Source organism: Gigantopelta aegis, chromosome 9 (genome assembly GCF_016097555.1).
Source record: "Gigantopelta aegis isolate Gae_Host chromosome 9, Gae_host_genome, whole genome shotgun sequence".
Taxonomy (NCBI): Eukaryota; Metazoa; Mollusca; class Gastropoda; order Neomphalida; family Peltospiridae; genus Gigantopelta; species Gigantopelta aegis.
Window position 1 is genome coordinate 83077684 of NC_054707.1, and position 22044 is coordinate 83099727.

The 22044-nt window shown below is 37.1% G+C and overlaps 1 protein-coding gene across 1 annotated transcript; it reads right to left on the minus strand.

The window, feature by feature from the left end:
* Positions 1 to 509: 509 nt before the first annotated feature.
* On the minus strand, positions 510 to 16159 carry LOC121381795. The gene is made up of 7 exons (XM_041511150.1): positions 15964 to 16159; positions 14069 to 14274; positions 12914 to 13025; positions 10636 to 10793; positions 7588 to 7678; positions 4394 to 4548; positions 510 to 3640 (listed from the first exon to the last, which is right to left on the minus strand). Exons 1-7 carry the CDS (start codon positions 16157 to 16159, stop codon positions 3401 to 3403), a joined length of 1158 nt encoding a protein of 385 aa, XP_041367084.1. The 3' UTR covers positions 510 to 3400.
* Between the last annotated feature and the right edge of the window lie 5885 nt (positions 16160 to 22044).

Below are 22044 nucleotides of genomic sequence, written 5' to 3' on the forward strand. Positions count from 1 at the left end.
TAGGCCCCATTGGGATATTTCTCGTTCCAGCCAGTGCTATCCCTGTCTGTGGGTTGGTGCATATAAAAAATCTCTTGCTGCTAAACGAAAAATGTAGCAGGTTTCCTCTCCGAGACTATATGCCACAATTACCAAACATTTGACATCCAATGGCCGATGATGATTAATAAATCAATGTGCTCTAGTGTTGTCGTTAAACAAAATAATCTCTCTCTCACCATCACTCCTACAATAAATTCAGCTGAAGTCTGCTCTCCATGACACTCGCCTGGTTTTGGTGATAATTATCAAATGATTGTGAAATGGAAACATAAATCTACATTCTGGACACAGCTCAGTTAATACAAGTTGTATAACGAGGGTATAACTGCATGCAAGTAAGAATTTTTTCTCTCAAAAATCTTTGTTACGGTGCAGTAGAGTTTTGAAAACTTGAGAATGGATGTCTAAAACATGTAGTTGCTAAGCTGTTCCCCAGCTGAGCAGTTTGCTGTAAACAAAGACAATGATGTAAACAAAGAATTTTATTAGGTGACCAGCACCTGTACTTTTCCAAACAAATATGCCTCAAACAGCCAAACAAACGGCAGTATAACATAAAACATTTCCCATTCACTTCTAGTGAAATCAAAACATCGTGTATAAAATCAACAACATGAAGGTTAATTGCAAACTATAATGCTAGACAAAAAACTTTTTTGGAAAGTAATTGTCAAATATCTGGAGATGACGTTACGTATAATTATTTCATTTCTAATAACTGGTATTTCAATTTTATATAAATTATTGAAAATCCTGTATTAAAATGCCAAGAGGAAAAAAGCAGGTTTATTTATCTCTCTTGAATACCTACATGTATTATTGCTTTTCCCCCTCCAAATATGACACATAAATATAGCAGCGATAAAACTTTGGATAAATAGTTTGGCAAGCAATTGCTATTACTGTACATCACAAAAACACAAAAAACAAAAACCAAAAACAAATGAACACAAATTTCTTAAAGCAGTGAGTGAAGGGGCAGAAGCCCTACTGAATAATTGTTTTGTCTTGTACATTTGCCACATCCAATATATACTCTTCAAAAAAAGAAACGACATTGGTAAAAATAATGCTATCAGATTATTTTTGCAGAATCAAAGACATTGTAAAGACAATCAAGTAAGTGAGCGAATGGTGATGCAAAAACATGTCCGATTTGCATAAACGTAGCCATAGTCAACGTTTGTACTTTCAGTACAAACGCAAAAACGCAACCCTCAGAGCACGTGCATCATGGAGTTCTGTAACTTTGCATGCCGAACCCTCCGTTGGTGGGTCATAAAAGGCCACAGCAGTGATTCAAACAGACTGCATAACGACACTGTAGGTAACGCAATAATGCCAAGATTGACGTCAGCTCAAGGCAATAATGCCATTGTGAGATTGCAAGCAGGGGAACTCAACAAGCTGTGGCAAGGCACTTTGACATCTCCAGACAGACCATCTCTGCTTTTTTGGGCATGGTACAACACGACTCAAAGTGTTAATGACAGGCCATGGTCAGATCGTCCCAGAGTAACCACCGCCGCTCACCATAGCGACACAGAATTTCTGACTAGACAGTTTGTAATCAGCTGAGGGAGGCAGGAATTTTCCTAGAAGACCAGTGCGACGTAACATTGATCCCACGTCACTTACCGGAGCGTCTGCAGTGGTGCCAACAGAGGGTGAGATGGACAGGTGTCAGGTGGAGGACAGTTTTATTCTCAGATGAGTCTCGTTTTCTCCTGTCACGTGCTGATGGACGCACACGTGTCCATAGACGTCGAGGGGAACATTATGCTCCAAATTGCGTGCAACAAGTTGACCGTTTTGGTAGTGGCAGTGTAATGGTGTGGGCAGGAATCCATCATGGTGGTAGGACGTCTCTTGTGCATGTGGCAGGTGCACTGACGGGCATCAGTTATCGAGACGAGATCCTGCAGCATCACGTCATTCCGCACATGAACGTCAACGGTGGAATGTTTCAACATGACAATGCCAGACCACGTGTTGCACGTGTCAGTCAGGAGTTTCTGCAGCGCCACAACGTCCAGACATTATCTTGGCCTGCCTGTTCTTCAGATTTAAACCCAATAGAACATTTATGGGATGCACTGGATCAGCATGAGTGCCAGAGGAATCCACCACCCCAGACATGTCCACAACTTCTTATGGCACTGCAGCATGAGTGGCAGAACATTCCACAACATGTTGTGCAACGTTTGATTGCTCCTCATGCATTGATGTTGTCAAGCTGTCATCAGGGCTCGTGTTGCACATAACCGATACTGACATTACCGATACTGATATTTTGCGCACCCCTATGTCACACATATTGCTTTGTACATGTTTCAGCATACCCACAGCCATTAAACATCCTTGATCTCGTCGCCAGCCGACCGTCTCAGTACACCCACAGCCATTAAAGATTCTTGATCTCGTTGCCAGTCGACCGTCTCAGTACACCCACAGCCATTAAACATCCTTGATCTCGTCGCCAGCCGACCGTCTCAGTACACCCACAGCCATTAAAGATTCTTGATCTCGTTGCCAGTCGACCGTCTCAGTACACCCACAGCCATTAAACATCCTTGATCTCGTTGCCAGCCGACCGTCTCAGTACACCCACAGCCATTAAACATCCTTGATCTCGTCGCCAGCCGACCGTCTCAGTACACCCACAGCCATTAAAGATTCTTGATCTCGTTGCCAGTCGACCGTCTCAGTACACCCACAGCCATTAAACATCCTTGATCTCGTTGCCAGCCGACTCTCATGTGACATTCTCGTTACCGATGTCTGCTAAATGTACCTAAATGTACCGAAGTGTATCACTTTTCATAAGCCTTTTAGTCATTTAATTAAAGGATTAACTTGGAATAATTATGTCTTCTGTTTTTATGGTATTTTGTAAATGTGCAGGACAGAAGCAGGTCCCAATCATAGTCTTCAACCAGTGAATGGTCGATGTAATCGGTTGATTAGCATATTTATTTATTTATTTTAAAAACATACTTTTTACATGTCCATATATTTCTTGTTTCTGATTATGATTGCAATGCATTAATTATTTAAATGCTATTCAGTCTGCGGTTATAATTATGATATTACAATAATTATTAAGCAGTATTGTTTCTTTCGTCATAATAAGGGAGATAACTCATGTCAACAGTCACTACAATAAATATTTTGATATAATCACGGGCGTAGGAAGGTGCAGAAAGCGGAGGGGGCACACACACACATGTATATATATCTATAAATACATGTATTAATATATAAAAACCATGAACTCAAGTCTTGCTAGACTCGGCCCCTGCCTGAGTACTCGTGGAGACTCAACAACTGAATCCTTCATTTTTAAAGCATCAAATTATTACAGTTCCTTTAGCAATTGTGCTGTTTTTTGTGCTTCGTCTCGGACTTGGTCGTCACATGAAGTGCAGTATTTCTTGACAACTTGCAACAGCTTTGTGTTGCCCGTCAGATCTCTGTGACAGTCTGGGAAAGTACACAGATATTTAACAGTTTTCACACAGAGGAGGACAACATCAGATTCGATGTCATCTTGTTGCAGTATGTCTGCAAGCATTTGAAGAATACCTTCTTCAAGAATCTGAAAAACATAAAGAAGAACAATCATTTTTGTAGCTTGACAAATACTGATCCAGTGCCCAGTTCAAAAGGAGATATTATAAAATTACGAAAACACTGTCCATCTTCCAGGATTCCGGGATTCAAACCCAGTGTCTATTAACGACTACCCCACCAATCTTACTGTGAATGGGAGCCTGGACCGGGATTCAAACCCAGTGTCTATTAACGACTACCCCACCAATCTTACTGTGAATGGGAGCCAGGACCGGGATTCAAACCCAGTGTCTACCAACCACTACCCCACCAATCTCACTGTGGATGGGAGCCAGGACCGGGATTCTAAGCCAGTGTCTACCAACCACTACCCCACCAATCTCACTGTGGATGGGAGCCAGGACCGGGATTCAAGCCCAGTGTCTACCAACCACTACCCCACCAAAGCCAGTGCATGTCACTCTTACTGGCCTCAATAAAAGAAAGCCTTTTTGTCCGTGAACTGATGGTCCCATCACACCTTGGACAAAGGCCTTCTTTCTTTATTCTTTTCCTTCTGAAATTAAGAAAAATCTGTATAAATTACAGTGTATTAATCCAGTTGTGGCAAATGTAGATCTCCATTTTATACACACAGGCCTACATACAAGAAGCTTTGAACATTTTCAAACTTGACTCATTCCGTCACAAAATAAATGGAATTTGATCTGAAATGTCGTTTAACTACTGTATGATATATAAATGGGTATAACAGCTTTCATATTTAAAATGGCCTTACCTCCAGCCTTTGGTTGGCATCTAGGTGAAAGGTGCTGAGAGCCAAGAGTAGCTGTTTAAGTGGTACCCCCACCTCAAAGTGCTCCATCGAGCTGTAACTTTGTGTTCCACACCTGACCAGTTCAGTCAGTCCTGACATGATCATTTCAAGGGCATCTGTGAAAAAAAGAAGCTTTGTCAATCAGACATTCAGTATAATATACCAGTACATCAAATACATTCCTGGGTATAATAATATATGTACCAAATAGTTCTGAGTGAAATAATGGTGAGAAGACAAGACCCCAAAGGTTAAACCTCCAATGAGAATAACCCCAACAGACAAGGCCCCAAAGGTTAAACCTCCAATGAGAATAACCCCAACAGACAAGGCCCCAAAGGTTAAAACTCCAATGAGAATAACCCCAACAGACAAGGCCCCAAAGGTTAAACCTCCAATGAGAATAACCCCAACAGACAAGGCCCCAAAGGTTAAAACTCCAATGAGAATAACCCCAACAGACAAGGCCCCAAAGGTTAAACCTCCAATGAGAATAACCCCAACAGACAAGGCCCCAAAGGTTAAAACTCCAATGAGAATAACCCCAACAGACAAGGCCCCAAAGGTTAAAACTCCAATGAGAATAACCCCAACAGACAAGACCCCAAAGGTTAAACCTCCAATGAGAATAACCCCAACAGACAAGGCCCCAAAGGTTAAACCTCCAATGAGAATAACCCCAACAGACAAGGCCCCAAAGGTTAAACCTCCAATGAGAATAACCCCAACAGACAAGGCCCCAAAGGTTAAAACTCCAATGAGAATAACCCCAACAGACAAGGCCCCAAAGGTTAAACCTCCAATGAGAATAACCCCAACAGACAAGGCCCCAAAGGTTAAACCTCCAATGAGAATAACCCCAACAGACAAGGCCCCAAAGGTTAAACCTCCAATGAGAATAACCCCAACAGACAAGGCCCCAAAGGTTAAACCTCCAATGAGAATAACCCCAACAGACAAGGCCCCAAAGGTTAAACCTCCAATGAGAATAACCCCAACAGACAAGGCCCCAAAGGTTAAACCTCCAATGAGAATAACCCCAACAGACAAGGCCCCAAAGGTTAAAACTCCAATGAGAATAACCCCAACAGACAAGACCCCAAAGGTTAAACCTCCAATGAGAATAACCCCAACAGACAAGGCCCCAAAGGTTAAAACTCCAATGAGAATAACCCCAACAGACAAGACCCCAAAGGTTAAACCTCCATTGAGAATAACCCCAACAGACAAAAGCCCAAAGGTTAAACCTCCAATGAGAATAACCCCAACAGACAAAAGCCCAAAGGTTAAACCTCCAATGAGAATAACCCCAACAGACAAGACCCCAAAGGTTAAACCTCCAATGAGAATAACCCCAACAGACAAAAGCCCAAAGGTTAAACCTCCAATGAGAATAACCCCAACAGACAAGACCCCAAAGGTTAAACCTCCAATGAGAATAACCCCAACAGACAAGGCCCCAAAGGTTAAACCTCCAATGAGAATAACCCCAACAGACAAGGCCCCAAAGGTTAAACCTCCAATGAGAATAACCCCAACAGACAAGGCCCCAAAGGTTAAACCTCCAATGAGAATAACCCCAACAGACAAGGCCCCAAAGGTTAAACCTCCAATGAGAATAACCCCAACAGACAAGGCCCCAAAGGTTAAACCTCCAATGAGAATAACCCCAACAGACAAGACCCCAAAGGTTAAAACTCCAATGAGAATAACCCCAACAGACAAGGCCCCAAAGGTTAAACCTCCATTGAGAATAACCCCAACAGACAAGGCCCCAAAGGTTAAACCTCCAATGAGAATAACCCCAACAGACAAGGCCCCAAAAGTTAAACCTCCAATGAGAATAACCCCAACAGACAAGACCCCAAAGGTTAAAACTCCAATGAGAATAACCCCAACAGACAAGGCCCCAAAGGTTAAAACTCCAATGAGAATAACCCCAACAGACAAGACCCCAAAGGTTAAACCTCCAATGAGAATAACCCCAACAGACAAGACCCCAAAGGTTAAAACTCCAATGAGAATAACCCCAACAGACAAAAGCCCAAAGGATAAAACAACAGTGGGAATATCCCCAACAGACAAAACCACACTGGACAAATGCCCAATCTCTATTTTGAAATGTGTATAAAACTTTAGCAATTCTATATTGAATTTATTATAAAACAAGTAAAACGACTTGTCACTGTACAGGTTGTATCTATACATTACACCTGGCACAATTTCCCATTCTTACCTTCACAGGATAAAGCTACATCATTAACTAGTTATTTTTTATTGACGTCAAGTACATACGACGTCACATGCTTAGATACTTGGTACAATGTGCTGCAATAAAAGCTCTTCACCATAATTTTTATAGATTGCAGGATAAAAATAATAAGTTAATGATGTAGGATATCGGCTTTTGTAGATCGAATGGGAAATTTGGCTCAGCAAGCCTAAGGTCGACAACAGTCATTTTTCACACCCTTGTTTTGGGTTCGTACAGAATAAATATAGCATATTTTACTGTAATTTCACTTGAAATCCATATTTCGTAAAAGGTACAATTTTTTAATCAAAAGATTTTCTTCAAATGCATTCAGATGCATTAGTAATGTTCAAATGCAAGTTTGCATTGGAATTTTTCCAGCATTCTTAAAAGGGAAACGTCATGTACCCAGTGTATGGTTATTGTAAGGCGATTCAAAGTGACGTCATTGGAATACTGACGTCATTCAAACTCAAAATTAGCTATATTATTACAATACTTCGCCACATTAAAATAAAAACTGGTCTACTAACCTTGACCCCTGTCAAATTTCTATAACAAGTGGACGTTGTTTACATGTTGGTATTTTGTTATTTTTCATAATTGTGGACAAAATATTAATTTTAAGTTTCAAAAGATGAAAGAAATAAAAAGTACCTTTTGTCAAATATATCATATCAAAAAATTACCGTTGGATATGTACTGTGTACGAAGCCAAAACAAGGGTGAGAAATGTGACTGTCGTAGACCTTAGGAGAATTTTCCATTCTTACCATCGCAGGATAAAGCTGATATCCTACATCATTAACTAGTTATTCTCTATTTAAACTGGTGTCCAACCCAGTTATTTTGACTGTATTCAGCATGACTACAATCTCACTAGCAATGGCACACAACATACCATCTGAATGAAACACAGAAAACTCTGACAAGTCTTTTGCATTCGTCTCGAGAAGGCTTATCATCAACTGAAGACCCCCACATTGGAGAATCTGTAAAAGAAATCATCCCAGGAAAAACATTAAACCAAAATCCAGTAGACGTTTTGTAACAAAAGTTCAAAATATAATGAGAGTTAAGTTTGTTTTGTTTAACAACTCCACTAAAGCAAATTAATTTATTAATCATCGGCTGTTGATGTCAAACATTTGGTAATTTTAACTTGTAGTCTTCAGAGAAAACCTGCTACATTTATTCATTGGCAGCAAGGGATCTTTTATATGCACTTTCTCACAGACATGATCGCACATACCATGGCCTTTGGGGCACTTGGTGGTATGGAAACACAAACTAACAGGTAATGGATGCACTGAGAAGATTCAATCCTGCGACGAAGCATCTAAGCCAAGCATCCTATCAAAATATAATGATAAAGGTAGTACTAAACCAAATAACTTCCGGCTGGTTCAAAGTTCGAGGTGCACCCAACTTTGGATAGAGAAGTGAACACCACAAGTCCTGTGATTGGTTATAAATGTGAGTGTGTTGGTTGTAAAAAAAATCAGTTTCATCTGGGCTAAAAATATATGCAATTTTATTTCATCTAGTACCACTGTGTCAAGTAGCCTTGTGCTTGTAACATGTATGGGGTACCTGTAAAAAAAAGTACTCAAATTTTGTGCGGAACTAGGGTAGTCATAGACGCTACCCGTTATCTCAGAAATGAGCAGCTTGACACCCACTTTTTTGTGATTCACTTTAAGGGTGAGGGGTGGTTTTATTTATATCCGTGGCGTTTATGTCGATTGATATGTTGCAGGTAGGAGTTTTAGCCACATATGTTACTATTGTCGTCTATGGGATTTGATTTGGTAGAATACACCCTATAGCACATATTCAGTGCATAATAAAACATGATTTTGTGATTTTTTTTAATTAAATGATACTGGTTGATTAATTAGCCGTCACTGGACCACTCAAGTTCACAATGACCTTGACCTTGACACTAATAACTGTACATGGCTCTGAATGGAGTTTGAATCAAAGTTAGCACTGAGGAAAAGTTGGTTTTGGCCTATAATTCATACCGTAAATATTTCAATAATTTCTTTTTACATGGTATTTGACTTGCCATATACAACTGCTCTTAAATATGGTGCTATATATAGGCAACCTGAATTAAGATTTTAATAGCAATTTATTTTTATATTAAAAATAACGTGTCAGTAGTGGGATAATGTCTTTAGTTTCCAAAACTCAAATTTGTAAAGAACTCGATTTTTATTGTCATTTTGACATATTTATAGGGTGCTAAGTTATATTTTAGACAAATTTGTAGTTTTATGCAAAATATAAAATAAATTTAAAAAAAAACTTCACCAAAGACATAATTAAATTTGTTGTCACTATTGTGCCTTCTGTTCTTAGTTATACATAACAATAAGCTTGTTAAACATACCTTTAGATCTCCAGATGAAATTTTTTCTTTTAATAATCACTTAGTTTGCTCTCATGAAGACCATTTTAGGTTTATACTAGATTCAGAACCAATTTTTTTCAGATTTGATTATCTGCCTTGGAGTAAGTTGACAATTTATTTTATTGTTAAAGCTGTATTACCCAGTGTTACTAGCTAAATAAAATGCTGGATTACTGATTGTAGGAATACATCCAATATACATATTGTATTGATCTGGATTAGAAAATAATTCAATAAAATAGATGTTCGGGTAATTATGTCATTTAAAAATAGTTTTTTTCAGTAATTAATCAAAAATAAATGTGTGAAAGCTGGATGATAATTCCAGATATTACAAATATTAAAAGCTCCAACTACAGTAGGTTACAAATAAAATATAGTCAGGCATATGGGTGGCTCCCAATGGTTTTTATTGTTCATTGTGAAAATCAGCATGGCCGATGGATTTGAAATTCCCACACCTGGTAACTTGAAGACACCCACATCCAGCATACAGGATTTCCTCCCAACGCTAATGTCCAGGACATTAAGTCATTACTTTATACAGGTACAGTCATGTTGGTGTTTCCTTCCTCAGAAAGTGCATTTTTTTAATACTGATATTTCTTTGATGTACCTGTTCAAGTCTCCTTATCTAGAGGTCAGTCAAGTGCATGTATTTTAATGGAATACTTTAAAGGAGTAGAGGTACTCTATCTTTGTTGTCTCTACATATATACCCGAGTACACCCCCCCCCCCCCCCCCCAACTGACAGTAAATATCTTCAGGAGTTTTATTTTAAAACATTTTGTTGTTTAATATGACATACTGCATTTGTACAAAACTGTATACAATATATATGCCTTATGAGGTGTACATTATATTAGGTTGCACTGTAGAAACAACAGTTTCAGTGAGGCTGTCACTTTGTCAGAATACACCAGATCCTGGTTGTCATAAAAACACATGGCTGGACACTTTTTGAAAAATGTATGCTATCAGTATAGGTAGTACTAAACCAAATAACTTTGGCTGGTTCAGAGTTCGAGGTGCACCCAACTTTTGATAGAGAAGTGAACACCACAAGTCCTGTGATTGGTTATAAATGTGAGTGTGTTGGTTGTAAAAAAAATCAGTTTCATCTGGGCTAAAAATGTATGCAATTTTATTTCATCTAGTACCACTGTGTCAAGTAGCCTTGTGCTTGGAACATGTATGGGGTACCTGTAAAAAAAAAAGTACTCAAATTTTGTGCTGAACTAAGGTAGTCATAGACGCTACCCGTTATCTCAGAAATGAGCAGCTTGACACCCACTTTTTTGTGATTCACTTTAAGGGTGAGGGGTGGTAGTATTTATATCCGTGGCGTTTATGTCGATTGATACGTTGCAGGTAGGAGTTTTAGCCACATATGTTACTATTGTCGTCTATGGGATTTGATTTGGTAGTATACACCCTAAAGGTTTTTGGGGGTACTCAACAAATTAAAGTATGCAGATCTATATATATATTAACTAATCAAACCTAAACCATTATCAAACAGTGTGTACCGTATGCCGACTTATTTCCAGCAATGCAACCATTGCAAGTAGTTTTTTCAGGTGAACCAAAGGCAGGTTCACTCTGATTCCACCGATATCTTCAGTGTGTATTTGTGGATGTTCTCGGCTGGCCTCCACAATCCACTGCAGCAGCAGCAATTCCATGTCTAATAATAACACACAATGTGTTAGAAGAAGCATTGGTTTTAGAATTACTAATCGTCACAGGTATTTCTAATTCTAGTGACCTATAAAAATACAGGTATTTCTAATTCTAGTGAACTATAAAAATACAGGTATTTCTAATTCTAGTGACCTATAAGTATACAGGTATTTCTAATTCTAGTGACCTATAAGTATATAGGTATTTCTAATTCTAGTGACCTATAAAAATACAGGTATTTCTAATTCTAGTGACCTATAAGTATACAGGTATTTCTAATTCTAGTGGCCTATAAATATACAGGTATTTCTAATTCTAGTGACCTATAAATATACAGGTACCTGTATTTCTAATTCTAGTGATCTATAAATATACAGGTATTTCTAATTTTATTGACCTATAAATATACAGGTATTTCTAATTCTGGTATATAAAACCAGTTCTATATACAGGCATGCTGGGTTGCAGACCTGTCAACCTTTAGTCAAGAGAAAGCAGGAGGTGTGTGTTGAAAAAGCAGGAGATTTTGTAAAAAAAAACTGATTTTTTAACTGCACACGATTTAACACAACTTTTTAAAAAGTACTACAATAAGTTATATGAACACTACATAATGTCATGTATACTTGTCAACCTTAGTTATTGGCATTAAAAAAAAAAAAAAAAAAATGTTTTTTTTTTTTTTTTTATATATATACATATGTGTATATATATATATATATATTATATTTTGTTTTAATTATTTTTAAATATTATTATAATTTAAAATATATTTTTAAAAATAACTCTTTTATCCAAAAATCTTAACACTAACAAATTTAAACATTAATTAGTACATTTACGGTATTACACTTACAGGTTGCATCATCGTTATTTGTTTCGTGAAAAGTAGACCCAAGACAAATTTATATAGGCCTAAATCTTATAAATTAATATTCAGTTTTTACTACAATAAGGTACAGTGGCGTTGTACTTATAACCATGCAATAAACACTGTATTTTCACTAATCATTTCTACTAATCATAAGTAAAAGCTCAATACTGACGTCGTGTGAAATATACCGGAATTACACCTATTTCCGTGAGTAATGTTATGTCAAACACAAGATTTATTAATCGTAGGAAAATAATCCCTTGAAGTGTACTCTAGTTACTAACAGTTTACTGCACAAACCTACAAATCTAATTGATACAAGTATTGTTTATACAGCTAATTGGTCTTTCTGTTGTCTTGCTTTGACATGTGATTTTGACGTCGTGTGTATTGATGCATGCATTCGCCGTCTACTCTGGCACTTCCAGCCATAGAACTTTGCGTTATGTAATCCAGTGGGAAGACATTTTACGAGTCAGAGGTGTTATTAGGACTAAATTGGATAGTTTTATGTTTGGTAACACTTAATGTCAATACACAGCCACGGTAGCTTGAATTTTTTGTTATGCTTAGAAAATAAGGATTTCCCAGGAGAAATGTTTTTCCAGCGGGAGACTTGATCAAATACCGGGAGTCTCCCGCAGAATCCGGGAGGGTTGACAGGTCTGGGGTTGTGCCAGACAAAATGATTTGTCAATATGATTGAAATATGTGGGTAATTTAAAATATCATCATCATATTTCACACAATGCCAATCTGAAGACCTCTTGTATAATAATTAATTTTGAGTTACTACAAATGCCAAGATTGCAAGAAAAACCTCAGATTTGCTAGAGTTGATAATGTATTATATAAAATATTGTAAATAATGTGAAAATCAAATATTTTTTTTTTTACACTGTCTACAAGTGCAGTGGTTTGAAAATTTCACATTTACTCAACAAATATTTCACATTTCAAATATTTTGGATATTGGGTCTACTTCTAAACTTAAGGGTAAACTTGTGCAGCAGTCTGCAAGTCTCGTTTGACATACATAGAGTTGGTTCTAGTTCGATAAACCAAATATATTCAGCTGGCTGGAATATATGTAAATTGGTTTCAGTTAATTTCTTTAATTGTCCTCTTTTGATTCCAAGTTTAATTTTGAAAGTTAAACATATGGGTTTGAATTTACAAAACTGTTTATGTTTACACACATGCATTTACATGAATTCTGCTCATGTTGTTTTTTGTGTAATAATACTCACTTTGGTTGTGAAATGAACTGCTAGCATTAACAATGGGCATTGTAAGGGGGGGACATGAAATCCCCATACGAGAACATATTTGTCCAAGGTCATCAGTTGGATTTTGCAATAACTGAAACAAAGAAAATCATGTTATACATCTGTGTTTGGTGACAGGTGGAAATAACTAATCCATGCTATACAGTTGGATTTCCTAACAGCAGAAACAAAGAAAAGTTTGTTTTATTTAACAACGCCTCTAGAGCACATTGATGTTTATCTTATCATCAGCTATTGGACGTCAAACAAATGGTAATTCTGACTTATTTCTTCAGAGGAAACCCGCTGCCACCACATAGGCTACTCTTTCCGATAAGCAGCAAGGGGTCTTTTACATGCACTTTCCCACAGACAGGACAGCACATACCATGGCCTTTGATGAACCAGTTGTGGACCACTGGTTGGAATGGAAAATAGCCCAAACTGCAAATGGGTCTACTGAGAAGGATCGATCCGATGACCGACCGCTTCACAGGTGGACACACTACCGCTTGAACTATATATCCCACTCCCTCAGCAGAAACAAAGGTTTTTTGTTTAACAAAGGCAGTAAAGCGCTTGCCAGATGCGCTGTTTGTTTGGGATCGATCCCCATTGTTGGGTTCTTTGGGCTATTTCTCATTTTAGCCAATGCACAACAAACGGCCATGGTATGTGCTATCCTGTCCTTGGGATGGTGGATATCAAAAACCACCAACTACTAATAGAAAAGTGTGTCGGGCTTCCTCTCTGAAACTATATGGCAGAATCACCATACGTTTGACATCCAACAGCTGATGATTAATAAATCAATGTGTTCTAGTGGTGTCATTAAACAAAAGACACTTTAAATTTTTATTTTTTTATTTTTTTTATTACAGAAATATTGGGCCAAACCCCTGAAGGCAAAAATGTCATTGGGAATGAACATAATAAAGAAAGAAAGAAAGAAAGAAATGTTTTATTTGACGACGCACTCAACATGTTTTATTTACAGTTATATGGCGTCAGACATATGGTTAAGGACCACACAGATTTTGTCTGTGAAGAGAGACCAGAGTTATGATAGTCGAATTTTTTGTTTTGTTTTTATTACAGAAATATGGGGCCAAACCCCTGATAGTAAGTTGAACCTACCAAATGTTTGCACTCGTTATCCAGCAGGTAATGTCTGGTTTCACCAGTCGATGTGTTGCAGGACAAAGTTAATTGATTGTCGTTTGTCTGGCTCAGTCGCAGGATGTAAGCCCCCACTGGTTTGTTTTCTAGTAAGGTTTTTGCACCATCACTTGATAAATCCTTGTGAAAATATTCCACATCATCAAATTCTGTTTTCTTGCAGTCTAGGTGAGAAAATATTTTAAAAGGAAATTTGGTAAAATGTGCATTAAATTAGTAAATATTAAAAATGTGGGTATGGTGCTATGAAATTGAATATTTACAATGTGTGTGCTGAATGCAACTGCAGTCAATAGTGGGTATGGGGGTCTCCCCCAGAAAGAAAATGGGTTAGATTTAGGGTTAGGGTTAAGAGTCATTAGGGTTAGGGTTAAGAGTAATTCATTTTGTCAAAAGGTCAACTTAACAAAATAAAAACATTTTTGGGTATGGCACCATACCCATTTTACCCTCTGGCAAATGCCCTGCACATAGCTGTTGGTAGTAATGCTAATATGAATAAACATTGTAATCCTAATTCGGGTATTTTCAGTTAATTGGGGCAAAAATCAACCTCCCCCCCACCCTACAAAAATGGAAGCCTCTGAATTTGCATAATAATGTGGTTTGATAAAATTATTCTGATTATAAATCTTTAAAATAATGTGTGTGCTGTACCTTTGTTCATTTTAGAATTGTGTAGCACTTTTTAAAAGTCTATGTACAGCATAGCAAATTGTGATGTGATACTGAACAAAATATAACTAATTTTGTGCACATGTCGAAAGCATGCATAAAGTTTCAAAACCTCTTTAACGAATCATAACTTTAGTGTATTTTATTTGGTTAATACAAAATACATTTGGCTAGACATTTTAAAAGAAATTTCAACATACTAATAACAATACTTTTATATTCAACATAAAAAAAGCAATTGCAGGGAATAATGACACCTCAGCACATTATAAACTAACTATTTGATGTTAACATTATTTCAAAACTTTGTCAAGTGAGAAAATCTGCTGGTGCCAAATATAGGTTTTTCCTGCTAAAAACAAGTATTTGAATACTGCTAAAGCAATACATGTCCTCCTAATGGGTCCAACAAATTTCCATATCTCCTAAGTTCAAGGGCCACAACTCTATCAAAACTGGGTAAATCGCTACGATACTTGCCATACCTCCAGCAAACATCGTATCAGTATAGCACAAGAGCATTAGCCAGTTTACATATACGGGGTTGGACATTTTTTTAGAAAGCTGATTTTTTCAGGAAACATTCTTGACTCATCCCCAATTACATATCTGATGAGTCCCCAAAAATCCTCTTTGGGCATTTTGCATAATTAACCTAATTTGCATATTAATGAGCAAATGCCCCAAAAGTCTGAAAATGGACCAAACAGCTCACTGTATCATCAACCATTACCTTGAATTGAGTAAAAACACGAGTTTAATAATATTTTATTAAAACTTTTAGTATTTATGAGCCTTACAGACCAATCAGAACATTGCAAATACCTCCTAATTTGCATAATTTGAATGCAAAATGGCCAAAATCAGACACATTATATGCTATTGCTATTGGAGCATCTAATTTTCTTTCAGGGAAATGTGGGACAGTTTTCCTCTGAGCTTTTGCACTGCAATGTGTGCAGGAATGTGAATATCAAGAATATGATATGATTAGCATAATTGTGCCATTCAAAAATAAAATAATTTAAAGGAAAATGAGAGATGACGATCCACATCACAAAATAAAATAACTGAACTTGATCATCAAATTCTTAGTTATCTTTTATGGAAACTTAGATATGACTGATTAAAGTTAAATCCTGATAGTGATTGCGAATCTTTATTTACTGTCATCATACTTGACGGGGGTTGAATTTTCACGTTTGGCCACAACACGATGAACACGTTGCAGTGCAGAAGAGTCCAGCTTTCCAACATTTGCATTTTTTTCCTGCATGTTGCCTTGCAACCGCAGCTGACAATCTTGAGTACCCTATTTGGAGCAGCAGCATGATCTGTTGATATGGGAGACAACACTCCACCAATAAGCTCCATTCCCCATTCTGTGGCTGAAATGTCTGAATTGCCTAGCCAGCCCTGGACAGTGAGGTACGTTCGATACGAATGGAACTTGGCTTCTGCGGAAGTTGGTTTTGAAACTATTGATGGTCTTGTCTCAATTTCAACATGTGTAGTGGCAGCCAAGAATGCTAATGCAGATGAAGCATTTACAATTGGGCAATCAGCAGCAGAGGCCCTTCTGGAAACATTTATGCAGACATGAAACTCCAAAGAAAGGACATGGTTGTTTCCATTTGCATGTTATGCAATGCCAAGGTTGTAAGAGGGCAAGAGATTGTACTGAATCCAACACTGCTTTTGATGAGAGTTACATGTGTAATAACTGATAGTGCAGAAATGGCAAAAAATCTGGAGTCTGAATTCAGCAAACAGCCCACAGCATTGTTTGAAAAGGGCATTATGCGCAAGAATGTAAAACGTGTTAGCACACAGACTGCAAAAGCCTGTTACTGCTGCAGCCTCAGCTCCTCCTGGTAGCCATTTCGTGATAGATGGAGGATATCTGCTTCACTTTGTTTCTTGGCCTAAGGATTGTACAAATGCTGGAGTTTGCAATAGCTATGTAGACTTCATTCTCAAACTGTATGGACAAAATTCGTCAGTAGTTTTTAATGGCTACACTGACACCAGTGCCAACACCAAAACATGTGAGCAAGATCGTCGAGCTGGCTGTATTATATCACCAGACGTTGTTGTCAGTCTGAACAACTGGAAAAACAAGGCTCAACTTATACCTTTCTTTAAGAATGCTTTTGAGCAGAAACATGTCTCCTGTTACCAAAGTGAAGGTGATGCTGATTACGTGATCTGACAAGTGGCTATGACAAATGCACAAACTAGGCAGCCGGTTGTTCTTGTTGGCAATGATACAGACTTGATGGTTATCCTTACTCATTCAGTGACAAGAGAATTGAACATCAGCATGCAGACCACCACCAAACCAGACACTGTTTACTCGATAGCCGACATCCAGGATGCCCTCTCTCCTAATGTGAAGTCACATATCCTTCTGGCACATGCCATCACTGGTTGCGACACCATGTCAGCACCTTATAACATAGGAAAACAGAAAGTAATTTCTGCACTTCAAGACATAAAAGAAGACTGGACCATATTGAATGTGTTCAATGAGATAGATGCTAGCTATGATGAGATTGCTCCAGCTGGTGAAAAGTTGCTGCTCAGACTGTATGGTGCAAAGAAGGCCACCACACTGGACCAACAGAGACACCTGTGTTACATGCAAAGAGTAAGCCGCAAGTCGGTCCTCTGATAGCTTTCAGCTAAAATTGCTGCCTCCAACTTCTGCAGCAGCCAAGTTCCATTCATATCGAACGTACCTCACTGTCCAGGGCTGGCTAGGCAATTCAGACATTTCAACCACAGAATGGGGATGGGAGCTTATTGGTGGAGTGTTGTCTCCCATATCAATAGATTGTGCTGCTGCTCCAAATAGGGTGCTCAAGATTATCAGCTGCGTTTGCAAGGCAACATGCAGGAAAAAAAGCAAATGTCGGAAAGCTGAACTCTTTTGCACTGCAATGTGTTCATCGTGTTGTGTGTTGTGGCCAAACATGTGAAAATTCAACCCCAGTCAATTATGATGACAGTAAATAAAGATCAGATACCGAAACCCTCCCCCCCCCCCCCTCCCCTTAGGGATTTTTGGAGATGAGTATTTTTAGATACTTCATTATATATGAATTTAATATCTGCTTGTCTGCAGCAAAAATGTTGGTGGATTAAAAAAATATCGCCATTTGAATGGGGGTACCATTGCACATTTTTTGTCCCCAAAACACTATTGAAAAATTAAATATAGTGATAAAGTTGTTATCCATATACATTTTTAACAGATATAAGGCCAAAATGAATGATATTCATCCTATACTAGATGTTAATAGTAAGAAACCAAATAACAATGCAATATGTGGTATGAATAATGATATACTCATCGGCAAAAGTTAAGCAATGCCTGAAATGCATTATTTTTTATATTTACACATATTTTGGGCTGCTTGAACCTTTTACTATTAAAAATTGCACTGTATTTAATATATTGAGGCAGCATTATTCAAATATGGTTCAGTATATCTGCCTATACTATACTCAAAATTAATTAAGGTCCAATAGATATTTTAGCATTTTCCTTTTAAGTATGAGGGAAAATACAACTTCTTCCATTGAAAGTTGTCAGCATTGTGGCATCTTCTTAAACTTAATGACTTAAATAACAATTTTGAGGTAACACAATGACAAAAAACATTCTGAACAAAAGTGTAACAAATACTTGCCTAATGCTCATTTCAATATTTTTCTTAAGTATGTGAAATCCCAGTGTTTTTTGCGTGTATAACCAGTAAAAGTTTACTGAAACAATGTATAGAAGCCATATATATGACCAAAACATGTTAAAATAATATGACAGTAACAAGGAATTATATTATAATATAAGAAAGTTTACTAGCCCTTAATTACTTTTGTTGAGTATACATGTATGTGCATCAATATTATGAATATGTCCCCCTTTACTAAACACCAGTGTTAAAAATTTAAAGCATAAGTTTTGTGTACCTACCATACTTTCTATCTCACAGAAGTTCATCTTATACTAGTCTGTGTTTGTAATATTTTTAGATTTGCCTTTATATTTCCATTGTGCTTAACTTATGCTCAAGTGTATATAATTAGTTTCTACATCAAATATTATCTAGGAAAGTTTTGACTTCCTTTCATATTCCATTGCATTTTCATGCAATTAAAGTATGTCTGTCATGTTCACAATTTCTGGTATTCTCCTTCTCCAGGCTCTGCTCTGGTTCCCCCATCAGTATGTCCATCAGCTCTCATGGTATCATATCACTATTTCATCTCTAGTGTGCCTTCTAAAATTTCTCAGCCATATGACAATTTGGTTAGGGAATAGCCTGGACTGGCTGGTATGACTGATACCAAATGACAACTTGGCAATTTGTTCTCTTTATGTGCATTCTCAGAGCATTCTCAATGAATACATACATGTAGAGTGGGGAAGGCTGATTTATTCTCTACTGTAGTTCAATATTATCATCCTTGGTTTGGCAACAAACATTTCCAGATATTTCTCAAGTCATGATGTTTTTGTATGTTATTCGCACCTGCATTCCCATAGAGAAGGTATATGAAATGATCTACTTAAATATATGAACATCAGCTTTTGCTGAACTTCCATGAGCTAACAACATTTCAAGGAAGTCTTGGTGTTGCTTGAGAATATTCAAAACCTCCAGTTTTCCATTCTGCATAAAAGCACTGTTGGTATCATAGCCAATAATGGCAAGCACAGCTGGAATTGCTAGTTGGTGTCTTCCCTGCATCCTTAATGATGCTGTACACATATATAAGATGCCTCTTGTTGCCAAATTGAGTGTATACAAATGTCCGTATCTGGGATGGTGAACTGGCAGCAATGTACAGACATTTAAGTATAATCTTTGTCTCTGCATCTTCTTGTGCACTTTACAACACCCCCAGACATGGTTTGCGTTTGAAACATGTACTTTGTCTCACAAATAGAACCCTCTTCCCAAGAAGCTGAGGGCAGAGTTTTCTTTTTTTCATTTAAAAGGTCTACCAGTCTCTTAAGACCTTTGTAGGGATTCCTTAGATCAAGTGTGAACCCCTTTCACATGAGAAATTTAGTGTCAAACCACGAATGCTGTTATTATGCTACTGTGGATTAGTTGCAAACCTTTCATCCAGTAGATATTCCCTGAAAATATACTGTAGCAATAGAGCAAATTGGAAGAGAGCAAATTGCCATGGTGTCGTATGGTATTAGTCATATCACAAAGTCCAGGGTATTCCTCAACCACATAGAAATGGCTGAGAAATGTCCAAAGAAATACTGAAGCTGAATTGGATGGTTTGTGATCTGATAATGCAAGAGCTGTTGACATATTGAGGGAGGAACAGGAGCAAAGGCCCAGAGCAAAAATAAGAAATCACAGATATTGTGAACATAATAGACATTATATTTGAGTCAGATGATAAGACTGAAATAGGAAAGAAAGTCAAGTGCTAGATATGCCTGATGACTATATCTGATGTCAATTATATAAACCTAAGCATAAATTAAGCACAATTAAATATAAATATGTTTTTAAAAATAGTACAAGCTTCTGTGAGATAGATGAATTGTAAATGTTTTAACACACATGCCAAGGAAAGGTACTTATAATTGGCTGGTACTAAGAACAGAAGGACATCTTCATAAATTTGTGAACATAGTATATAAACTCCATATACTTAACCATATTTGAATAATGAAGCCTCAATATGTTATAGAAAAAAGTCAGGTCAATTTGTTTTTTTAATAATAAAAGCTTCAGGCAATCCTAAGTATGTGTATACATAGAAATTAATACATTTCTGGCACTGCTTACTAGTAACTTATTTTGAGAAGTATATAATTATTCATACCTCATATTATATTGTTTTGTAATTGTTATTAACATCTACTTTATAGAATAAAAGGAAGGATGTAGAAATAGAAAATTGTAAACTTCACATATATCATATTTGGGTCACATAAAATGATTGAGAATTGGGAATGAAAGTTAGATTTTTATAGTGCTAGATATTTGCCTGATGACAATATTATATGTAGATATCAATTATATACACCAAAACATAAGTTAAGCATAATATAAATAGAACTGTAATTCTAAAATATTACAAAAAGCAAAACAAAAAAACTAGCTATTGTAAGATGAACTGTTGTGAGATAGATAAATTGTATATGTTATGCAGACTTGCCTAGAATGGTATGTAAATTAACTTTTTATGTTTGTAAGACTTGTGTGTAATATAAAAATATTCAAAATATCCATGTAAATGGTTTAGACAGCATGTACTGCACCATATTTAAGTAATGCTGCCTTCAGATATTAAATACAATACAATAATAAAAGGATCAGAATGTTTTAGGTATGGTATGTATATACACATGTACATAGAGAATTACGTATATCGGGAACTGTGTAACTTTTGCTGGTGAGTATACCCCCGGTACTATATCCATACCACATATATTGCACTGCTTTGTGGTTTGTTGTTATGAACATGTAATTTAGCATGAATAGCATTCATAATTTGGTCTTAAACCTGTTCAAAATATGTCTGAATGTTAACTTCAATATTGCCATGCAGTTTTTTCATGTACTATGTTTGTAATACTCAGGACATTTCAAATTCATTGACTCACTATGCTTAGTCAGATGCCAAAAATTTATTATTTTTTGGTGGAATACATTCACCAGTAACCCAGCTTTAAAGTAAAAGCAGTGATATAGTCCAGAATTGTTTTCAAATATTTTTGAAAATTATGTGGAACATTCACCTTGATCAGAAATTTGCCCTGTTAAAAATAAATAGGGTGCTTACACTCAAACATGCCCTACAGGCACATCCACCAACAGATTGCCTGCAGACAAGCTGATTTGAATATGTCTGTGGATAGGCTTCAAAGATATACTCCAAAGATATACTCATCTTGAAAAAATCCCGGGGGGGGGGGGGGGGGGGGGGGGGGGGGGGGGGGGGGGCACATTCCTGCACACATTGCAGTGCAAAAGCTCAGAAGAAAACTGTCCGACATTTCCCTGAAAGAAAATTAGATGCTCGAATAGCAGTAGTATATAATGTGTCTGATTTTGGCCATTTTGCATGCAAATTAGGAGGTATTTGCAATGTTCTGATTGGTCTGTAAGGCCCATAAATACTAAAAGTTTTAATAAAATATTATTAAACTCAAGTGTTTTTACTCAATTCAAGGTAATGGTTGATGATACTGTGAGCTGTTTGGTCCATTTTCTTAC

What these genes read in the sequence shown, in the direction of transcription:
- LOC121381795 (XM_041511150.1), bottom strand. Translation starts at nt 16,159, where the DNA reads ATGGAGCTTATTGGTGGAGTGTTGTCTCCCATATCAACAGATCATGCT. An exon ending in CAGTTCATTTCACAACCAAA is followed by an intron (nt 10,794 to 12,913) that starts GTGAGTATTATT and finishes TGTTATTATTAG; the next exon opens with ACATGGAATTGCTGCTGCTG. An exon ending in ATGCCAACCAAAGGCTGGAG is followed by an intron (nt 3,641 to 4,393) that starts GTAAGGCCATTT and finishes TATGTTTTTCAG; the next exon opens with ATTCTTGAAGAAGGTATTCT.